Source organism: Ambystoma mexicanum, chromosome 4p (genome assembly GCF_040938575.1).
Source record: "Ambystoma mexicanum isolate Mex_15411 chromosome 4p, UKY_AmexF1_1, whole genome shotgun sequence".
In the NCBI taxonomy this organism is placed as follows: domain Eukaryota; kingdom Metazoa; phylum Chordata; class Amphibia; order Caudata; family Ambystomatidae; genus Ambystoma; species Ambystoma mexicanum.
Window position 1 is genome coordinate 1,198,910,256 of NC_090927.1, and position 21,976 is coordinate 1,198,932,231.

General features: G+C 47.3%; 1 protein-coding gene across 4 annotated transcripts in view; it reads left to right on the top strand.

The window, feature by feature from the left end:
• Positions 1-21,976, top strand: part of BUB1 (BUB1 mitotic checkpoint serine/threonine kinase) — a 1,594,853-nt gene that overhangs the window by 1,007,111 nt on the left and 565,766 nt on the right. For all 4 annotated transcript variants that reach the window (XM_069606846.1, XM_069606848.1, XM_069606845.1 and 1 more), the window contains one exon: positions 12,470-12,557. In XM_069606846.1, the coding sequence (XP_069462947.1) occupies positions 12,470-12,557 (88 nt within the window). The remainder of the gene's footprint in view (positions 1-12,469; positions 12,558-21,976) is intronic.

Sequence of the window (21,976 nt, forward strand, 5' to 3'; positions counted from 1 at the left end):
GTTAGCAAAGGTGTCCACCAGCTGTTGAAGGCTTTTCTGGGTGCAGTCAAATAGGAAGTCATCGACATAGGCCAACCAGACTATTTTAGGATGACTGTTTTGAGGATGCAAAGGCTTCCGGGACAAGATGTTCACCGACATCTGCAACATAAAGATTATAAAGGCACAGAGCCAGAATGCATTCCTGTCGGACTACCTTAGGTGTCAGTCTTTGCCAAGACACTGACCTTGCTTGATCAAGTCCCAGTGCATCAGTTTGACCCATCGAAGTCCTCTATCAACTGCATCAAGCGCTGCAGATATGTAGATTATAGCTAAACAAATTGAGGATTATTTCTTGGACCTGGTCAGATTTTGAGCACATTACATCACATGATAAATCGGTTGAATAACATACATATGTACATTCAGGTTAGTGAGTATAGATTGGTACATGGTTAATCTTGGGGGTCATTGAAGTGCAGCCATGCGAGAATATTTTGTCTAAAGCTATAGTAGGCCTGGTCTGTTCTGATGTCAAATGGGAGAGCATTCCAGCATTGGGCTGCCTTAACTGGGAAGCTGCTGCCAACTGATTATTATTATTATTTTTTTTTGTCTGAATTTGGGTATCTGAAGGCAGAAGGAATTGGCTGTTCTGGTAGGGCGAGTGGAGGTTTTTCTCAATTCTTGCTGCCAGGTTTGAGGGGCAGGGGGCTGCATTATTGAGGCATTTGAAGGGAAGTGATACTGTCTTAAGTGAGATTCTGTCGCAAATTTTGAACAATTTGTATTGTCTTCTAGAGTTAGAAATGTGATCTTTGGAGGGTAGGTTAAGGGCAGTTCTAAGGGCGTTGTTTTACAATGTTTTAATTTTGTCAATGATGTATTTGTTAGCTCCCAAATACAGAGCATTGCAATAGTCAAGTTTTGAAAATATTAGGGCATTGGCGTTGATGATTTAGCTGGCTTGGGTGAGCAAAGCTCTACTTGCCCTAATAAGCTTGCACGTGTAGGCTGTAGAGGATGCAAGGGAGTTAACTTGTTTCTTTAGTGTTAGGGGCTGAATCGAGGTGAAAGCCTAATGTTTTTACTGTTTTGGAGACTGATTGTTGCCATCAATGTTAAATGCTGAGTAGTTGAGGTTGAGTTTTTTTAAGTTGGCAGTGGATCCAAGGAGTATGATTTCAGTTTTATCATTCAGGCATAGTCCATGTGTGGCCATCCATGCCTGAATGATGAGATATATTTTGTTTAGCAAGGCCGTATCTGTATCAAAATGGCCCGAAAGGGGAATGAGGAGCCGAGTGTCCTCGGCGTAATTAGTGTAGGTGACACCCAGTCTGTCCACTTTGTTGAATACTGGCTTGGTAAAGATGTTGTATAGAGTTGGCGAGACGCAAGAACCTTGGGGTACACCACAGGTTATTTTGATGGGGTCCGCTGATGCCAATGTGGAGAAGACTCTCATTGTGCGGGTGTCCAAAAATGATTGGATCCAGGCTATAGCCTCATTTGAGAAGTGGGCAGCCAATGCCAGGTGTTTGCACAGGACTGCATGATCCACCAGGTCAAAGGCTACCGACAGATCAAGGAGGAGTAGCATGGCGGTGTTTCCCTTGTCATTGAGTTCGTCAATCTGTACTTTAAGATCAATTAAGGCTGTTTCTGTGCCGTGCTGTGGTCTGAATCCTAATTGGCGGGTACCTAAGAGTTGGTTAGTTTCAAGATAGTGCTGGATTTGTAAGTATGCTACTCTGTCTATTATCTTGAGGAGGAAAGGTGCCTAACTATAGACATATCACGGTGGTGATAGGTCTATAGTTAGTGGGAATGGCAGGATCTAGAGTTTGCTTTTTAAGGGGTACTCTTTTAGGTTACCTGGGATGGTATTGGAGGAGAAGGAGGCATTGATCAGTTTGGTTATTAATGGGGCAAAGTCTCTTTCGGCATCCTTAATTAGTTGGGCTGGGCAGCTGTCACCCTTACAGTTGGAGGGATGCAATAATCTTTTCGGTTTCCAAGACAGATATTTCTTTGAATTTGAAAGGGTGTGGTCGGGTGAGTTGGTAGTCATGGGGATGGAAATAAGTGATGTTTCAATGGGAGTTGAGTCTTTTTTAGTTTGGAGTGTTTTAACTTTATTTGCTAGGGCATTTTGGATGCTGGTGCACCATTGTTTCTTTTGCAATGTTGGCAGGTGGTGGTACTGGGGATTCCAGCTCCCTTAGGATGGTAAATAATTCTCTGGTGTTGGAAGTTGCGTTGCAGATTCTTTCATTAAAGAGATTTTTTTTTTGTGAGTAGGATTTCTTTTTTGTATTTATTGGCGAAAAGTCTAAGTTTCAGTGTATTTTCTTCACATGGGGTGTGGCGCCATATAGTCTCTAATTTCCTTTTGTGCATTCTTAGTTTTTAGGTGTGGGGTGAATCGGGCATTAAGGGCATTAAGGTGAGCTTGTTTACTTTTTTGAAGTTTTAAAGGGGCAATGGTGTCTAGTGCTTTTTTCATAGCATTATTGTAGCTTTCTTCCAGGAGCTCAGGATGCTGGTTGTTTGGAAGAGCATTGCTAGTAGGTAGTAGCAATGGCAGGAGATTGTCTGGGGTTATATTTTTTTTTGGCTCTAGTGGGTAGGGGGGTGCCATAATTTTCTCTTTGGTGATTGGTTTATTAAGCGTTAGTGTAAAATTGATGAGGTAGTGGTCTGACCAGTGTTTAGGGGTAATTTTGGTGGTAGCGCTATCACAATTCAGGGTGGCGACCCAATCCAGGGACCTTCCTTTGTTGTGGGTTGGGTTGAGAACTTTTTGGTTTAGACAGTGTTCAGCTAACATAGTGGCTATAGATTGGGCTTGTTTGTCATCTAGGTCATTAAAATCTAGGTTCAGGTCGCCTAGTAATAGGATTTGTGAGGAGTCTTTAGTGTTATTAGCTAAGAGACTGGATAGATCCTCTTCGAAGAAGGGAGCAAATACTTAACACTTACATATACTTCAAAAATACACACTCTTTTTCAATAAATCAGTAGATGACCTTTTGGGATGGCACAATAACACTTCACACACCCTCAGGTGACTTCAATAGCTAGGACACTGTGGACTTCACACACCCTCAGGTGACTTCAATAGCTAGGACACTGTGGACATTGATGTATCACTGGTACATTTTGAGCAATACTGAGGTTGGTGACAAAAGGTTTAGGGGAGGAAACGATGGTTAACAAGTTTCTCAAACCGGTAAGCACTTTTGAACCCTCCTTACCCCTCCCCCCCAATGGATTGTAGATTAACCCTTTCCGAGCTATACATGCAAGGTATGTATGACTTTTTGGAGGGACAGATCAAACTCAGTCGGAGGTTAGAAGAGTCTTCAGGGAGCCAGGACAGCCAATGTCAATTGAGCAAAGTCTTGGGGGAGCTGAGACACTTCTTGAAGGTATGTTATGATATGGCATTTATAACGCGCCTATACACAAGTGTTTCAAGGCGCGACGAGGCAAGGGGGGACAAAGGGAAGACGGACAACGATCCTACTAGGCCAGGTGTCATTCAGATCGCGCAAGTGCATGGGAAGGGGGAAAAAGGAAACGTGCAGGGGGGGGAGGGAAAGGAGATGTGCAGTACATGGGAAAGTGGAATAAATAAGGTAAATAAAACGGCCAACTGGTGGCAAGTGCAAGGAAGTGCAGACATAAGTGCTGGTAGGGGGACTGTAGGGATACAGAAAAACGGTCACCAGGTGCAGGGGTAGCCAGGGAGGCAGTGCAGGTGGGCAATTGACTGGGCCTGGGCCAAGAACAGAGAGGGTGGCCAGGTAGCCAGTGCAGTTTCGGTCAGGAATTCAGCAGGGGAGAGGGGGGAGAGAAAGCCGAAACAAAGAGGAAGGTTTTTAGGTGCTTCCGGAACCAGAGATGGTTCTCCTCAAGTTTCAGAGAGGCAGGAAGGCTGTTCCAGAGAGACGCCCCTGCCGAAGAGGGTGATCTGCCACCAACTCGTTGCTTGGAGAAGCGATCAAACCTGAGGACGTTGGAGGCGGGTGAGCGAAGAGCTCGAAGGAAGATATTTGGGAAGAGAGTTTTGAAGGTATTGTGGCCCCAGACCCCAGAATGTACGTAAAGTCTTGCACAATGTTATAGCAAGTTTTTGTAGATAAGGAAATCACTGTTGGGCCACAAGCCGGGAGGCTTGTGGTGGGCAAAGCTTCAAGCAACTCTGCAACAGGCAGCAAATGCTGAGCAAGCTGCACAAGAGGTAAGTACCCCTTAGTTTAGAGTACCTTCGGTCTGAAGAAATTGGTTCCAGCTGGCTTCTGTTCCTGTTGTAGTATGGCAGATCCTTTTGTCCCTGGCCCTCAGTCGTGGGGACAAGAGGGAGGACGTCTGGGGACTTCTGCACTGCGATTCGAAGTTCGGTGTCAGCAATGGGCAAACTTCAGATCAGCGGCACTTCGCAGTTTCAGATTCTCGCGAATAGCACCACTGCGGTTCTCGGATACCTTGTGGGCTTTCCTTGCTTCTGGGGTCCAGCACTCTGTTGAGGTGGCTCAGGCTTGGTTAGTCCTGCTTCGAGTGAGTATGGAGGATCTTCCTGGAGCTTGGGTCTGACTTAAAAACGATGCACTCGATTCTGATGTTCCTCTCCCTGGCATTCTGTTCCTGCTGCAGCAAATGGAAGTACAGCCAGCAACAAGAGGATTTCCAGATGAGTTGGGGTTGATTGGTCCCTCCAACCCAAGGGGAGAAGTCGTCCTTCGTAGGGCTTCTATAGTCAAGGAGAATTTGGAGCTTCAGCACTGCAGCAGGGCTTCACCAGGCAAACCAACGGCCCAGGAGTTGCAGCAAACTTCTCTTCCAAGTTATTCTTCGGATTCCTTCGTCCAATGGTCGACTCTGCCTTCCTTGAAAAAGATCTTGCCTTTTATGACAGTCTCTCTCATTCATTCACAGCCTAACTGTCACTCACACAGCGGGGTGGCTTTCCTCCAAGGACAGCCAGCCAATCACCCTTGGGTGCATTCCTGTAAACAAGGAGGCTAATCACAGGGAGTTTTTTGGCAACCTCCCTCGCTTCCTGCCCTGCCAGACACGCCGGAGCCAGAGGCAGGCTTCACCAGTGAATTCCACCAAAGACAAAACGAGCAAAGGGACCAAACCTGGTTTGGCGCTCAGAGTAAATCTCAAGAAGGACCTTTACAGCAAGAAATGGCGACAAAAGAAGACTGTGGTCATTTTGACAAAATGGGCACCCATGGGTGCATTACTGCAGCTGCAATTGCAGCCCACGGTAGAAACACTCGCTGGTAGAAAAAAGTAAACCACTGCCACCAGCCATTAATTGTAGAAAGGGTAACATAAAAATGTTAAATGTGAAACTAGACAAATGGAATACTAAGTAACCCCTCCAGCACCCTATTGTAAGATAGTGTGTGCTTTGTCTAGAAAGTACTCTTACGTCCCGTCCCCTTTCCTCCATACTGTATGGGTGTCCCTTGCTAGGAACGGCAGACTGAGGAAAATAATAGGTGACGTGTCTAGAAAAATTAATAGTTACTGACCGTAGTGACTAACGTACTCTTAGTCCATAGTCACCTTTCCTCCATACTGTACGGGCGTCCCTCGCGATGGACAGGAGACAGAACCTTTTTCACCAGAAAACATCTTCCCCTTTAAATTAAGAGGCACACAGGGTTGCGGCCCTGGGAGCATGCGCTCACCTGACTCCGCCCACTTGCGCCATTCCTAAGTCCCCATTGACGCGTTCATAATCAGCATTGCCTAATGACACAGTATTATTAGGGGGAGGATGGTGGGACGTATGGAGGAATTATCTACGGAGGTGGACAGCCAGGAGGTAGTTGTTGTTCTCCAGAGCCCATTCCCACATGCCAACTGCTAGGTTGCACAGCGGAGGGGCAGGAAGGGGGAAAAAATCTGGTGCCCCCCTGCTTGTCAACATAGTACATGTTGGTGGAGTTGTCTGTCTGGATAAGAAATGTCTTGCCCTCGATAAGAGGGAGAAAAGTCTTGAGGGCCCGCTATATGGCCTTCAATTCTAGCCAATTGATGTGGGACTCATGCTCCTGCGGAGTCCAGACTTCATGGACGTTCTGACTGTCCAGGGTGGCTCCCCAGCCCTCTAGGGAAGAGACTGTAGTAACTGTGACCTGAGGGGCCGGCAGTCGGAAGGGCTTGCCCTACCGCAGGTTGAAGTCTGCAGACCACCATTGGAGGTCCGAGAAGGGGAGGAATGCTGATGGGCTCCTCATGGGAGCCCTTCTCTTGATTCCATGAGGCTGCGAAGTGCAGCGGTAATCTCCGCATCCTGAGTCTTGTGTGGGGCTTGGCCAAGAGGACTTCTGCCAGAAGACCCAGTCGTGTTGGTACCACCAGGCCGAGGTCACGGGTCTGGAGAGGAAGTGAGCTGTAGCTCTTTTGATGGATGCAATCTTGTCCTCCGAGGGGAAGACTACGGAGCTCGTGTCCTAGATGAGGCCCAAAAAGGCCAGGCTCTGCGTGGGCTGCAGCCGAGACTTCTTGAGATTGATGGTGAACCCCAGGTCGTGGAGTGTGTAACAGTGTAGAGGCAGTTTGCTGAACCGCTTGCAGAGAGGTTGCCCCGACGAGCCAGTCGTCCAGGTATGGGTAGATGTGGTGGCCCTGGGTCCTGAGGAGGTCTGCCATTGCAATCATTAACCTGGTAAATACCCTGGGCGCCGAGTTGAGGCCGAAGGGTAGCACCTTGTATTGGAAATGGAAGCCCACGATTCTGAAGCACAGTAAGAAATGATGTGGCTGTCAAATCTGGACGTGTAGATAAGCACCCTTAAGATCCAGGGACCACATCCAGTCTCCCCTGTCCAGTGTTTCCGCAATAAGAGCTGGGGTAACCATCTTGAATTTTTGCAGAGGGAGGGAGAGATTGGGGGTGGAAAGGTCCAACACAACTCTCAATCCAGCCTGGTGGTTCTTCTGTATGGCGCAAATCCTGGAATAGAAGCCCAATCCTCGCTGGGAGGCTGGGACTTCTTCCACTGCCTGGCCCTCGACGAGCGACCGGATCTCCGCCAGCAGAGTTGTTGTCCCAATCTGTAGGGGAGGAGGGAGGAACCGGTAGGCGGTACTCCACAGAGAGGATCCAGGGGTCTGAAAAATTCTGGTGCCAAAATTGCACGTGGAAGGCAAGCCTGCCCCCCACCGGAGACCTGTGGACCCGAAGGGGCGAGTCATGCCTTCTTTCCCTCTGAGGCTGCTGCGGAGGAGGGGGATTGGAAAAAAAAAACCTTGCTCCTAACAACCCCCCTGTCCCTCCTCCCCTTCGCCCTCCCCCCTGATATCCCCCTTTTGGTTGACTGGACCTCCGTTCTTGGAAGCCTCTGAACCCACCAAACCCCCGTCCCTTGTCGGAGCATTGCTGCGAGTGGGTGTAGCCCTTGGGCATGGCTTTCTTAAGAATAAAGACTTTGCGGTTTGCGAGCTGTTTTTCTTTTTAGCTAATTCCTTGTCTGTAGTGGAGTGGAAGAGGTCACAACCTTCGAAGGGAAGGTCCAATATGTGTTCCTGGACATCAGGATTGAACTTTGCAGCCTGGAAACAGGCCGTTATTCTCATGTCCGTGGCAATGCAGATGGCCCGGGCAGAGGTATCGGTGGGGGCCACAGTGGACTCCATTATGTCCTGGTCTACCAGCCTGCATTCTCCTAGTCCCGCCTTGAAGCGTGCTTGGCTCTGTGCCAGAAATTCTGGGAGGAAGTCTATTTCCTGCCAGAGCCTTTAGTTAGTGGATGCCAGCAAGGCAGCTGCGTTGGCCTGACGTAGATGCAAGAAGGCGTTGGAGTACAGCTTTTTCCCATATGCCTCCAAGATCTTCTCCTCCTTGCCTAGCAGCGTTCAGGACAAGGTGGCCGAGGACGACTGAGGCTTGGAATAGAGTGACGCTGCAGCGATCACGGAAGAGTGCGGTTGAGGATGCGCCGAAAGTAAGAATGTGTCCCCCACCATCTGCCTTTACTTGGCATCCAGGCGCTGATTGACAGGCTGGGCAGAGTGCGGCTTGTGCCACCCCTTCTTGGCCATGGCAACTTCGTCGTCCTGCATCGGGATCCCCCTTTTGGTAGAGGGTCTTAGGACTTAAGCTAAGACCCCCTCCTCGGGCTGCTCTACCTCAGGCTGAGGAAGGCCCAAATACTCTGCCAAACCTGCAAGGCGTTCATGGAAGGCCCTGGCTGAAGATGGTGTGTCAGAGTCCTCCTCGTCCGGTGTCCACAAGGGTGCTCGGAGGGTCCGGAGCTGGTGTAGCAGTGCTGGGCGCCGTGGGCTGCGGTGTGGAGACCGGAGCCGGTGGCTGTTGCGAAGGCTGGTGTGCAACCAACTGCACTGTGACAGGCATGGAAACCGGAATCTGATGAGCCGGCTGGGGCAGCGGCGGCTGTTCTGGGGCCTGCGGCACCGGAGCCATAGGAGGAATGACTATGGGTGCCGGTGGGGTGACCTGGGGGAGCATGTCCCTGGTGGTGTCCCAGAGGATGGCCCCCATCTGGGGAGTTCACATCAGCCCTAGGATCCTTTCAAAGAACCTGTTTTCGGAGGCTATAGCAGTGTCATGTGATATTGGCAGAGTGGCTAAGGGTAACTGGGGCCGGGCACACTTTGCCTGGGGTGCAGGGGAACCCTGCCCTGCACTGCTGATGGATAAACTGTAGGCCACGCACCTGGTTGACACCAGTACCATCTTGTGACTCTTTCCTCCAACCGCTCCACAAGAGGGGGTATCGGACGAGCGGCCATCTTGTCTAGCGCGGCAGCCATTTTGTCGAGCTGCGTGCCACGTGCCGAAGTCATGGTGCCTGGCTCGCTGGAATCAGCCCCGTCCAACATAACATAACATAAGGCCTGTTCCTCACCTCAGGCCATGACCTGGAAGGTGTATTGCCCTCGGCAGAGCTGCCGGTAGTGCTGCGTGAAGACGCCCCCTCGGACATGATGCTGGTACTAGGGCATTGCCCCTTGGGAGTAACTCCGGTAAAAGAACCTTGTGGTCCCACTGCACTGAACCTGGAAGGATCTGGAGACCCCGTGGCTGTAAGGCCAGTAGCTGGACTAGCCGCGGTACATGTGCTGGTATGAGAGCACGAGAGGTTCCTCCCGGCCGGGCGCTTCCTTGGGAAGGAGTCGCCCTTACGGGGTGCAATGGTAAATGGAGGCCTTGCCTTTGGCCTCGAGCGATGTTTGACGATGTCCTTTAGGCCCTCCGGAGGTGACTTCTGGAAGAGCTCCCTCCACTTAGCTAGCCTGTTATTCAGTGCACGTGGAGTCAGCGCGTCGCACGCGGAACAACCTTCCCAGCTGTGGTCGGGGCCAAGGCACCGGATGCAAAGAGCATGGGGTTCGTACGTGGGGAATAGACCCTCGAAGGCTGGACACCTCCTGAAGCCTGCTGAATTCGACATGTGCTGGGCAGGAGTGTGGCGTCGGTGGACCAAGTACCTATTGAAAGAAAAGACAGTCGAATATCCAGGGAAGAGCGCTTGGTATTACATGGCTGAAGCCAAACACAGGAGTGCTGGTGAAATCGACCCGTTCCTGTCGACGTGGAAAAAGGACAAGCGAGTGGCACCAGTGGGCAGAGTCAGGCGAGTGCATGCTCCCATGATCGCGCCCCTGTGCGCCTCTAAATTTAAAGGGGAAGATTTTTTCTGGTGAAAAAGGTTGTCTCCTGTCCCTCGCGAAGGAAGCCCGTACAGCATGGAGGAAAGGGGACGGGACGTAACAGTAGAGTAGTCACGCAGCACCTGAGCTGATTCAACAGCATTAGAAGCAGACCGATCACAACCAGGTGCAGGTTGGGGGGTGCGGGCACACTTCCAGGGGAGTTCTAGGTAGAGGGCAAAATAGCTAAAGTGAAACTCAATTTGATTTTAGAAATAAGTAATTTTGTGCCCCCTCAAAGGTTTAGTAACTTGCACAGACGGGTGTAGGGATGGGGCCCTACAATCCGTATTAGCCAGAGGGCCCTAAGCCCAGAGACAGTGGTACGGGTAGGTCAAGTGCACATTGTAATAATCCTGGCACATCCCAAGGCATCTAGATTCCGTGAGGCCTGCTTCACAGTTTGTACATACGTGAGCAATTAAATAGAGTAAGAATTCACTCACTCTGAATGTTTGGGGATTAGCTTACCAATGCACCCCCACTCCTGCCTGGTTTTTAGAGGACCAATGTTATGAAGAGAAGTACTCTGTGTAGAAACAAGGCTCTTGCAATAAAGACCTGCAGCAACAGCCCACACTCAGCCCCCACTCTGTCAGATTATGTAATTGCAATGTGGCTTGGCCCCCTCATAACAACGGATTGGGTGTTCCACCAGCACACATCACAGGATAGACAATAACTACTGGAGCGGTACAAGGGCATTGATTGTGAGGTGTGGTGAACCAGAAAGACTCTGGATATTAGAGGTTATTTTCAGAGGTTTTATTAAAATAAAAGAATCAAAAATGCCTAACTGGCCCTATCGCTATGTGGGAAGTTCCTTCTAACAAAACAAAAGCTAATGGTGTATTTTAAAGTCCAAAATAATCTTCTTCAGTCCGAAATCTATGCAACTAACTGGTCCTTCCACATCTAACTAAAAGGGGAATGGGAGGCTTTGGTACAATAGCCTCAACGTGGCATCTGCCTGGCCCAATTTATATTTAGTTTGTTCTTTGGTGTCAAAGTGCTTTTTTCACAGTAGGATATTGTTCCCAGTCTTAATATCAAGATAAGGGTTTCATAAAAAAAACACTTCCTCGTTAGTGGTATTACATTTTCTCCAAAGTCATGTGATCCTCCTACAGGCCTGCTTTTGTCCAAGTTGTTTCAGAAAGGGCGACTGTCCACCCTCTCCTGTCAGATTTCTGTACCTTCTGGTGCATTCTCAACCTTAATTCAAAGTGTTCATATCTCTTTCTCAATGCACCTTTCATATGTGTGTTGCACACTCTGGTTTCTCAGTCGGCGGTAACCTTGGTAGCTTTTCCAGCCATGAGTTACAGTATCCGTGCTTTCATCAATCCCACTCATATAGGGTATTTACACCCTCTGTTTTCTCAGGCTCACGCAACCTTGGTAGCTTTCCCAGCTCTGATTCACAAAACCCCCTTTCATAGGGTTTTTGCGCACACTGGTTTTTCAGGGTCCCGAAACCAGGATAGCTTCCACAGCACTACTCACAATATTTGTACATTATAATGGTGTTCTTTCTGTTGGTTTTCCCAGGTTCCCGTAGCCTTGTCAGCTTTCGCCGCATCTACTGGTCTCTGTAGCTACGGTCAGATGTGTGGGGAGCTTTTAGGGACTCTGGCTGCCTCAAGCGTTCTAGTCTCGGTTTACGTTTCTGACCTACTGGCCCACCATTACTCATTCATGGTCGCGCCACGAGATGAGACGCAGGGATTCCCATCTCTGCTTCCTCTCCGACCTAAATTCCTTGGTTGGGTAGAACGCCAACTATTGAGTGTTCGGTTTGCTGCTTACTTGCCCTCCTTGCTGCTACTTGCTCGGCGACCCAGCGTGGCTCCTCCACTCCAAGACGTCAACAATGCAGAGGCTCCCCTATGCATAGCGGTTTCCTTCCCTCTGTAGGAGTTTACTCTTATATACGTTACAGACATAACCAGAACAATGTCCTTAACTGATCATGGCGTTCTGGCTGTTTTCAGAATTGGCTATAGGCAATACGTGAGAAAAAATGTTTGTGGAATATGAACGTCATATATGCAGACCAGGTGGTTTGGACTGGGAATTCTGCTCTGGAATGGGAGTCCTTGTCCCCAAGAGGGGAGTTACTTCCAGTGAGGTCCCACTTGCCCAGACCTCTACGGAGGGGCTTGCATAGCATGCTTACCGCCCTAGTCTCAAAGGGGGCGGCTCAAATCTGAGGAGAAGGGACGAATATTGTCCAGATTAGTCAAAGAGGGTGGATGAATGTGGTAGTAAGGGTGCATGTGTAATCATTAGTGAATCCAATGAATGTTGATTTGGAAAAGAGGGAAGAAAACTTAGAAGCAACTGGAAGCAATTTGCCATGAGGGCAGATTCTAGTACAATAATAATAGGCACCATTGAACTGTTGGGCTTCTTTGCCAGATAGTTTTTAATGTCCTCCTGCCTAATCTATACTGAAAAGAATTGTTCTAGACAAAAAATGCATTGAAACAATATTTATTTGCTCTGTCGCAATCATAGCAAGTTTAGTAAGTGTTGCGGCTTAAGTAATTGAAATCTTTTTGAGCTGCTTGTATGAACTGAACTAACGAGAAATGTTTTACTTTTTCTGGGACCTGCCTATGTCAATTGTGGGATGGTAGTGATATGTACTTTGTATTCATGATTGTGTATGACAAATTTGCTAATGCACCTCTTGTTTTACATATTTAAGCAGGATCCATTTCTAGTTATTGAGGGTGCTTCTTTTCTAATATATTTTCATACCTTATTACTCTCGTTTCAGAAAATGCAGTGACTGATAACGGTGGCCATATGATGGTGGATTTGTCAGAGAAGACATTAATACAAGCTTTTAAGACCAGAAAGTTAAGGTACAGAATCATTAATGTTTCTTTAAGACTGTTTTGTTGGTCAAATTGGAAATCCACTATTTAAACAATTGTTACCTCAACATTTATGTTTTGTTAGTCGGGATATGTGAGACGGAAATAATATTTCGACAGTTGGCCTCAAGAACACACCATCTCTGCAAGACGGTTCAGGGGTTTTTATACAGATAAGTATGAAGGAGCTCACTAAGGGCCATCCCTCGATCTCGCATTCCCCTTGGTAGTTCCCTCACTTGCCTCGGTGTCACTCAACCCCTGCCTGGATGGTCACTAGAGCTTAAAGAACCCTACTACTCATACGTCCCGTCCCCTTTCATCCATCCTTGCGGGCGTCCCCCGACATGAGGACGGTTCTGGAACCTTTGGCAGCCAAAAATTGAGCTTCCCCTTTAAATTTAGTATAACGCGCAGGGGCACGGCCTCTGGCGTGGAAATGGCCGCTGAGGTCTTGCCCTCTGGCGCCTCACCGAAGTCCCTTTTTCCTCATGGACAGTGTCGGACCTGGCAGCCAGCTCAGACTTTAACAAGGAGGCTTCACGAGATGTCCTTCATGCAACTGTTGGTTTCCGCCTCAGACCCCATGCACTCGGTCTTGAGTGCTTGGGACCTGACCACCACTGAGACTCAAGTTAGGCCTGCAGCGTTCTCGGTCACATGGCATTGGAGAATTGTTTGTCTCGGTGGAAGGAGATTTTCCACACTTCTCTGCCCCACCCTAAGGACTCTCCTTGACCTGTCGGCAAGACAAGGTCGGCCCTCTGTTCAGTACGGCTCCACAGCAACTCCTTCCCTGGGGTTCCCACAGATGAGGGTTTCTCGGATTCAGGTTCTGGCAGGCCCGAGGCCTTCCTGGCTACCGGCTCGCAAGCGGAGGAGCTCAGGGGCCCTAGCAGGCTATCATCGGAAGGACGATAAGTCTTGTTCTCTTCTTCCACAGGGGGGTAAGAGATCGTGTTAGTGCCATCTTCAAGAGTCTGTCCTCAACTAGATCCAGCATGGCTAACGGCACAAGAGCTGAGGGCTTCCAGCCTACCGGAACTCGCTCAAAATTCGTGGATAAGGGCCTTGCGACTACAGGCTGTCCAGTTGAGTGCACAGCGCCTACCAGAGGGCATCTCTGAGGTCAACGCTCCTGCTTCAGGAGCAAGACCCAAGCTGTATCCTCTTGTCTGAGGCCTCTCTTGGTTCAGGGCCTTCGTGTCCTCACACCCAGGGTGTGGCGCAAGGTTTCCGAATGGCGGAGAGGCATGTGGCAGAGCCAGCCAGGCATGTGGCCCACCATCTTGGATTTGGCTCAGGGCACACCAGTGCTTTCACACATCGAATGAGCTTTGCAGGATGATCACAATCCCCTTCGCTTCGGAAGCAGCAGTGGATGATCCAGTGCAGGTTTCTAGTCCGCTTGGGGCTACATCTACCCATCACAGCCGTAGGGCTACATGCACAATGCACCTCTACGCTTTGACCAGAAGCGGAGGCCCAGCGCCTTGTAGGGCCTGGCCCCTAGGGTTCCAGCGCCTTGTGAAGGCTGCTTCTTTGAGCGCTTCCTCTTCCTCATGCGTTACCCTCAAATGAAGGGGCTCCTGGAGGACATTGAGAATGTCATCCCACAGGTGGCGCCGCCCTGTCCCCCTCATCTAGGTACTCCTCCCGTTCCTCCTGCGATCCCGCTTCCGGTGCCAGTCCCTCCACCGCGGTTCAGACCCTACTGGTTGTTCTGGACTCCCTACCCCCCCACCCCCCCCCCCGCAATAATCTCCTGTGCCACCAACGCCTCCCCCTCAATAGTTGTTGGACCGGCTCAGGATCTAGTGGTTGGTGGTGGGGGCAAGACTGCCGGCACCTGTGTCCCAGGCCCCAGATTCCCCTTGGTCTGTAAAAGGGGAGTCGGGGGTGGGGGGGGGGGGTGGGGTGGCGGGTGGGGGATGGCGCCCAGGATGATGAACCCTCAGCATCCGTTAAGGCCTTTCATGACTGCCTTCAGGGCCTGGTGGAGTTTTTGGAGCGGGGTGGGTCCCTCTCCCTGAGGAAGCTCCCAGGAGTCGGGTGTGCTAACAGATGTCTTGGGCAAACGCACCACGATCCCACGATCCGGTCTGGCATTCCCCTCCAGAAGGATGTCCTGCAGATGGCGCGGAAGTTCTGGGAGAAGCCATGTGCCAACGCCCAGATGAACAAGAAGTTGGACAGCAGGTTTAGGCTGACGACGGGGTGCCAGTTTTCCTTGCCTCCCACCCACTGCACCCTTTCCTCTGTGGTTGCTGCAACCTCGTATTCTAATCCATTGTCTTCCTCCACTGGGAGCCGCCTCCAGTTGCCTCTGCAGGGAGGACAAAGTGTTTGAGTCCTTGGGAAAGCGCTGTTATTTCATCTCAGGACTGCATCTGCGGCAAGCCAACGCGGATGCTCTCTTGGCTGCGGCTAACCAGAGATTGTAGCGGAGCTCTGGGAATTTCTGTCCGACCTCCATTTGGACAAGCAAGCCTCCTTCAAAGCCGGTCTGGCAGATGCCTGGTCCATTATGCAGGACCTCATAGAGTCTTCGGTCTCCCACATTGACACAGCCAACTGAGGGCTATGCCTTGGAGACGGCACGGGGTGGATGCACGCCACAAAGTTCATCTGACGTGCAGGAGTGGATCTTGGACCTGCCCTTTGAGGGCTTGGACCTTTTTTATTCATTCACCAATGACGAATTGACGAAGAAAGCCTCCACTCAAACTACCAAGGCCTAGGCCATCCTGACAAAACCAGGTCAGAAATCCTTCTCTTAATCCCACGGTAGGAATATGTTCAAACCCAGCGCTTACTCTGGCTACAAGGGGTTCTGAGATTGCAGGACACGGAGGCCTGACAGGTCGCCCAGAGACAACTGGAGGAAGCGGCAGAGGACGTCGCGTTGGTTTTTCCGCTGCCCCTGATGCCAAGAATCAGTGATGTCCAGGTCGGAGAACACAGCCAGCCTGTGGGGGAGCCATTTGGCTATGTTCCAGGAGACCTAGAAGTGTCGCTTCAGCCACCCGTCGATCCTCTTCAGTCTTCCTATACCGCTCCATCCTCTACTCCTCTTCGTAAGATCGGGTCCCCGGCACAGGAGGTCCTTTCGCTCTTGGAGTTGCAGACTACAGAACCGGTTCTTCTTGTAGATGGGGACTTCGGTTACTGTTACAGGATTTTTGCGGTACGCAAGAACAACCAGGCTGGCCTGAGGGTAGTCCTGGACATGTCATTTCTAAATCTCTTAACCGCAGGAACGCTTCGCTTCAAGATGATTACTCCCGCTCACATACCCGAGTCTGTGTGTGCAGAGGACTGGATGTGTGTCCCTAGACCTCAAGGATGCGTACCTACATGTACCCATATAGCAACCACATCTGAGGTTTCTGCCGTTCACAATTGTGTTGTACCACTTTCAGTACAAGGTGCAGTCTATACAAAAAAGGGGGTACCTGACCTAGAATCCCTGGTCCTTTCGGTAAAGTAGACAGCTAAAAACAAAGTGGACCAGTGGATAGGGGATGACGCGACTCACTATCTCAATAAATTCAATACATTCTACAAATTGTATTCAATAAATCCAATATAAAAATGATACATTGTATGTTAAACAAATCTAAAAATTCCAGTTACTTCTCATAAGTACAATTCTGCAAAAACTCATACTCAAACACTGTCCTTCATTCATACACCCACTCATAAAACCTCAACGGCTTATTATTTTTAAGTGCAACTGCTGTTACATGTTACACTTTTATTCGACACGTAATTTTCTAACATATTTCTGACCCTGTCCTTGGTAACTGTGTCATATACAGTTTGTTATAATTCACGAAAAGTTCATGTGGTCGACACGTGTTTGGGTCACAGGACACTTAATACCGTCCCTTTCTTCTGAATACCTTCCTCAGGACGTAAGGCAGAAGATAGATGTCTTGCCTCTCATGGACTGGAGTAAGCCAAATCGAATCCCTGTGTTTAAACTTCGGAAATGTAGAAAGATGTAGCGGATTAGATCCTCCACTGGTACCTAGTATCCTATTTAGGCAGGTCATGGCCCCATCGGACGCCCTGGGATCTGTCCCAAAGTGTCATGCACTCTAGATGCTTATGTTCCAACAACCTTCTATGCCAGATATGCAACCTGTGCCGCTGTTCTCCCCCACGAGACCCAGACAGGTGAGTAGTTTGTGCACCAATATGTTTCTTATACGTGGTCCCAGTAAAAGAGCAAATGGACTAGGTTCTGCCATTGGGCTCGCGACAAAGTTCTGGACCCTGTCATCTGGATGATGTACTGGCATTTTCAGCACACCTGGCTCGCTTGGAGTTCAGGTGGATACTTGCTACATGTATTTAGCAGCCATTGGGGCTTACAAGAATTCCCCTGAGCATGTTTTCGGTAGCCAACCCAGTGGTTAAGGCCCACCTGAAGTGTTAGTCTAGGCTTACTCATATGTCCTGTCCCCTTTCCTCCATACAGTATGGGCGTCCCTCACTAGGGACGGGAGACTTAACCTTTTTCACCAGAAAAATCATCTTCCCCTTTGAATTTTTTTAATTTTATTTTTTTATTTGTTTTGGTTTGTTTATAAACCTTTACAAAATCAGACATTAATACTTTTACAAATACACATTTTAAAATGAAGTCAGTTGAGAAACTTAATAAACCGTACAGAATACCAGCACATAAGATTTTTTGCAGCTTAATCTCAAACCAAACAGCAACCTAAAACAGTATCAAAATAGAAAAATAAATATATATTTTACATTTATCCCAATAATTTCCAGGTAAATTAAACATCCTAAAAAATATACTTAAAATCACATAACAAAATCCGGTATAAGAGAATCACATGCCTAAACATTGTCTCCACGTGAAGTTTATGTATAAAGGGATTAGTCGATTCACGATAGGCCCCTGCATATAGAGTGTCCTCCGCCGCTGTTTTACATTTTTTGCAGAGACCCATTTGTTTCCATGTGGCATATGTAGAGAGAGATTGTAAACCCAATTCATATTTTAACAATTCTAATGGTATGCATTTGGGCAAATGAAACATAACAGATCTCCAAATTTTGCCTTCAATGTCGTTCAGGTATTCATGTAGTTCGTTGGAGACAAGTTCCATACCATACATCAGACGAGGTATAATTTTTTTAATGGAAAATTCCCTTAAGGGGACCATTGAAAATTTACCAAATTTCATATCAATGGCACGCATCTGTCTGATGGCAATTTCAGATTTTAATTTAAACTGGCTTTTTATTAAAGTATTGGAATCGACTCCAGAGAAATAGAAACCCGGATATTTAAATGTGGATTGGGCTTTGATTGTCTTGTCTCCACAAAACCAAGAAAAGGCTTTTTCTTTCCTGTTACGTCTGCCAAATCGCACGATGACTGTCTTAGATGGATTGATTTTAAGTTGTAGATTAGATATAAACATTTCAAATGCTGTTAATAGTCTTTGAAGACCAATCTTGATGTTATCCATCAAAAGAAAGTCATCAGCCTAAGCCAACCATGATAGACATATGTTATCTAACTTAGGGAAAACTAAACCTTTACCACTTGGGGCCTTGTTTGCACCACTAACATATAGATTGAAAACTGTTGGTGCCAGCATTGTCGTAGTCCATTGGGAATGATAAGTTCCTTGAACAACAGGCCCTCAGAGTTTAATCGCACCAACACCCTTGTTTCAGTGTATAGAGCAATAATAATATCCAGTAAGTATAAAGGAATTTCAAGATCTTTTAACCTCTGCCACAGAAGATTCCTGTCAACCAAGTAAAAGGCAGAGCTTAGATCCATCGATGCAACAAAGGGAGATCTTTTGCCTATTATCATAGACTTAGCTATTAGGGTTTTTAATATTAGCCCCCCACAGTAAGTTCCATTTTTTCTTTTTTAAATCCTATTTGTTTGGGATCTAGGATGGATTTTACATTTATCCATTCTTGTAATTCGGATAAAACAAGGGAACAGAATATTTTAGACTCTGGGTCAGCAATCGCAATCTGCCTGTAACTGGTAGGACACAGACGAGAGCCCTTCTTAAAAACCGGGATCACAATTGAGACCTTCCATGATTGGGGAATACATTTGTGCACTACAATGTTACCATAAAATACATTTTTTGATTTGTTTATAAAAGATTGTCCTTCATCGTAAATTGCAATAACCATTCAGGTCTATGTAAAATCGTAAAACTCTGTTCTCTTGCTGTCAGTATACAATTTGGAGAAGTGACCCAACCATACATCTTCTGGGATTGCATTTAGAACAGCGTCTTTCTGAGGTCTTTCCAAGTCATTAATTGGGGTCCAGAAATTCATACAGTTATGTCCACAGAGAGATTTGAACATAGCTTCCCCATGGAGCTGTGTACGCCATCCTCTGATGGATTGCCCAATTTTTATAGCTTTGTTTAATTTTATTCTTCTCAATCAAGGCGAAGGAGTGAGACGATCCTGCTTTTTTTAGATGTCTAAGCTCTTTCCTATAATTGATCTTACGTTCGTGAAGGGCAATGTCCATGAGATGTCTGTGGCTTTTAGTTAAGTAGGTGTTCTTGTGTGGGTATACCAGCAGATTAGTTGTAGAAGATTTAATGTAGTTGGTAAAGTTTGTAGCCGAGTAGCAGTCGGCACGTTTGTAAATCGACATATTGTCATAATCTCTGATCACAGTAGCAGTGAGTTTAGCATTCTGTCTGACACCATTTTATTCTATTCCCTTTGACATTAACCCCCACATTGTGAGTGTAAGACTTCACAGGTGGTTTGCTGTAGTCAACTGTCATTTCGAAAGTAAGGAAACTGGGATCACTGCTACCAGAATCGTTAATTTCAAACTTACACAAAGCTTTCGACAAAGCGGCTGATAGGTATATATAATCTATTATAGATTCTAAACCTCTAGCCTTCCAAGTGTGTAGTGATCATTGTATAGAAGATCCAAACCCCAAGACTCTGCAAAGTGAGTCCACAGTCTCCCCCCGCAGATTGGAGTTTTCCCCTACTCTAACTTGTTCTCCAGAAAATGCAAGAGCAACGTCCCCCCGCTAACAGGTCACAATAACAATTGCCATTCATATCCTTCCCTGGTTCGTTTGTAACCATGATTCCATTATAGATCCTAAATTTACGAATTCTTTTTCAAGTTGAAGGTCAGTTAGTTCACTGGGATTCCAGTACACATTAATAATGAGCACCGAAAAGCTGTCGCTACTACCCCCCAACTTAAAGGAAACCACTAGAAAGTGGTGCGAGCAGAACCATTCCCCAGTTTTTTCCATTTTGTTGGCTTGTTTAGCAGCTATGATCAGTCTACCCTTTTGGGCGTCCCTTATTTGTACCATAAGCACAAGCCGAGGTAACATCAAAGCCATCGAGAATAAAATTGAACTGGGTCAGATATCTCATAAGTTTTTCATTATGCAAAAGGTTGAGACAGCCTCTCGAGTTTCAGCTCACACATTTTAACTTGTGGCAGGAGCTAGAGAGGCTTGCCCAGCTGCTTAAGTGTGTCAATCGATTCCCTTAGTGACAAAGCCAGCCATCGCCAATCCTGTTTGTTCGAATCTGGTTCAGCCTTAGAGATGACATTACCCAAGTTTCTCTCTTGGTACCCATCCCCCCCACCCCCATCGTAAGACACTGGCTTCTGTATAAATCTTTGAGGATGTTGCACATTAGATCTATATTCGTATATATCAAAACCACAAATTTGTAGTTCTGCCTCCTTCAAAAGCATCTTCCTGACCAATGGTGAGGGAATAACAAGGCAAACATAATCATACCTAAATCTGTGTATAAAATCCACCAGTTTGATATCAGATGAAGCAATCAGGATGAGCTCAGGGATGGTCGCCAGTAATAAGATGTATGGTCTATTCAAGGATACATGTCCCTTATCCTCAAATAAAGCTTTGATTATTAGCCCAGGCATCTCTGGAATAGCTGGTTGTCTTAAATCAGTGTCCCCCTTACCAAACGTCTGATACTCACTGGCAAACTCACTCATTCGACTTAGCACCAAGAACATCCTTTAAAGTAGTCCCAGCACTATTGACAGGTAGGGATTCTTGAGTCATCCTTGATTGGGATAGAGCATCAAAGGTGTTACCAGGACCCGAAGGAAGATCTTCCCTAAGCACCTTAATGATCAGTTGCCATAGTTTATTAGCATTCACAACATTTTTAGAGACTTCAAGGCCCACATCAGCCTCACAATCGGCCTTCAGCGGGGATGTAACCTCAGTCTCAATAGTATTGGCTCTAAATTCCGTGTCATATTGCTTTGTAGTCAGTGGCACTCTCTAATCTCTTACATTCTGCATTACCCACACCCATGTTCGCAGTAGTTACATCAGGTTTTTGCCATTGGGCCCCTGGTCTAGCAGTTTTCTCAGTGTCAACCATTTTCCCTTCAGTCAATACACAGCCGTCTCTGCCATCCCTGTGTACGATTTTCCCCCAGACAGACTCAAAATTTGAGGTCACACTATTGGTACTTAACATAGGTACAGTTTTAAAGATCTCAAACATTACATCGCTTTTCTTCTTCACAGCATCATTCAAAGAAACCGCACCATCAGTGTACCGATCTTGTGCAGTTACTTCATCTCTGGTTTTGTGATTCACCAAATTGCCCTCCACAGTGTAATCTCTGTTAGGCATTACTACCTTGTGCACAACGACAGAGGGTTCGCCCTCCTCGTCGGTCATTATCTGTTTTGGTTCACCATCCATCAAGAATTTCCTTGGAAGTTTTTTTGAGATGAGCAATGGTAATAATATTCTTTTTTCTTAGTTTGGCCATTTTTTTCCCCTGCCTTTTGGATAGTTTCACCTCGAAGTCGTCACTAATAGGACACTCTAATAAGACATTCCCATCAGTGACCACCCTAGGATTTTCCTCACACAGAACTTAATTCAGAATAGAAACATTTGAATAATTCCCCCCCTCCATTTCCTGAGTTGATGCAATTATAATAATTTCCTCCTTTTGAGGCGGTATTATTGGATCGAGTACATAATTGATCCACTTTACTATCTTTCTCATTTGACATAGCTTCAGCCTTCAAGGCCTGAACACGAGACTCAGTAAATCTCAGAGGTAGTTTGTCCACCTCTTTGGCCAAATTCAATAAGGCTGCTGTCTGTTTTCTTGATTCAGACAGCAGCAATCTATTAAATATGCTCATCATAGCAGAAAAATCAGACCCCATAGCAGGTTGGGTTAAATCATTAATGTTCCCCACCATACCAGCCACTGGGTTTATACCTTCCAGTGGTATGGTAAATGGGAAATCCGCAAGATTCTCATAACAGAAACTGCTTGAATTGGATACTTCCACCACGGCCGACATCATCGTTAACCAGTATTTTACCTT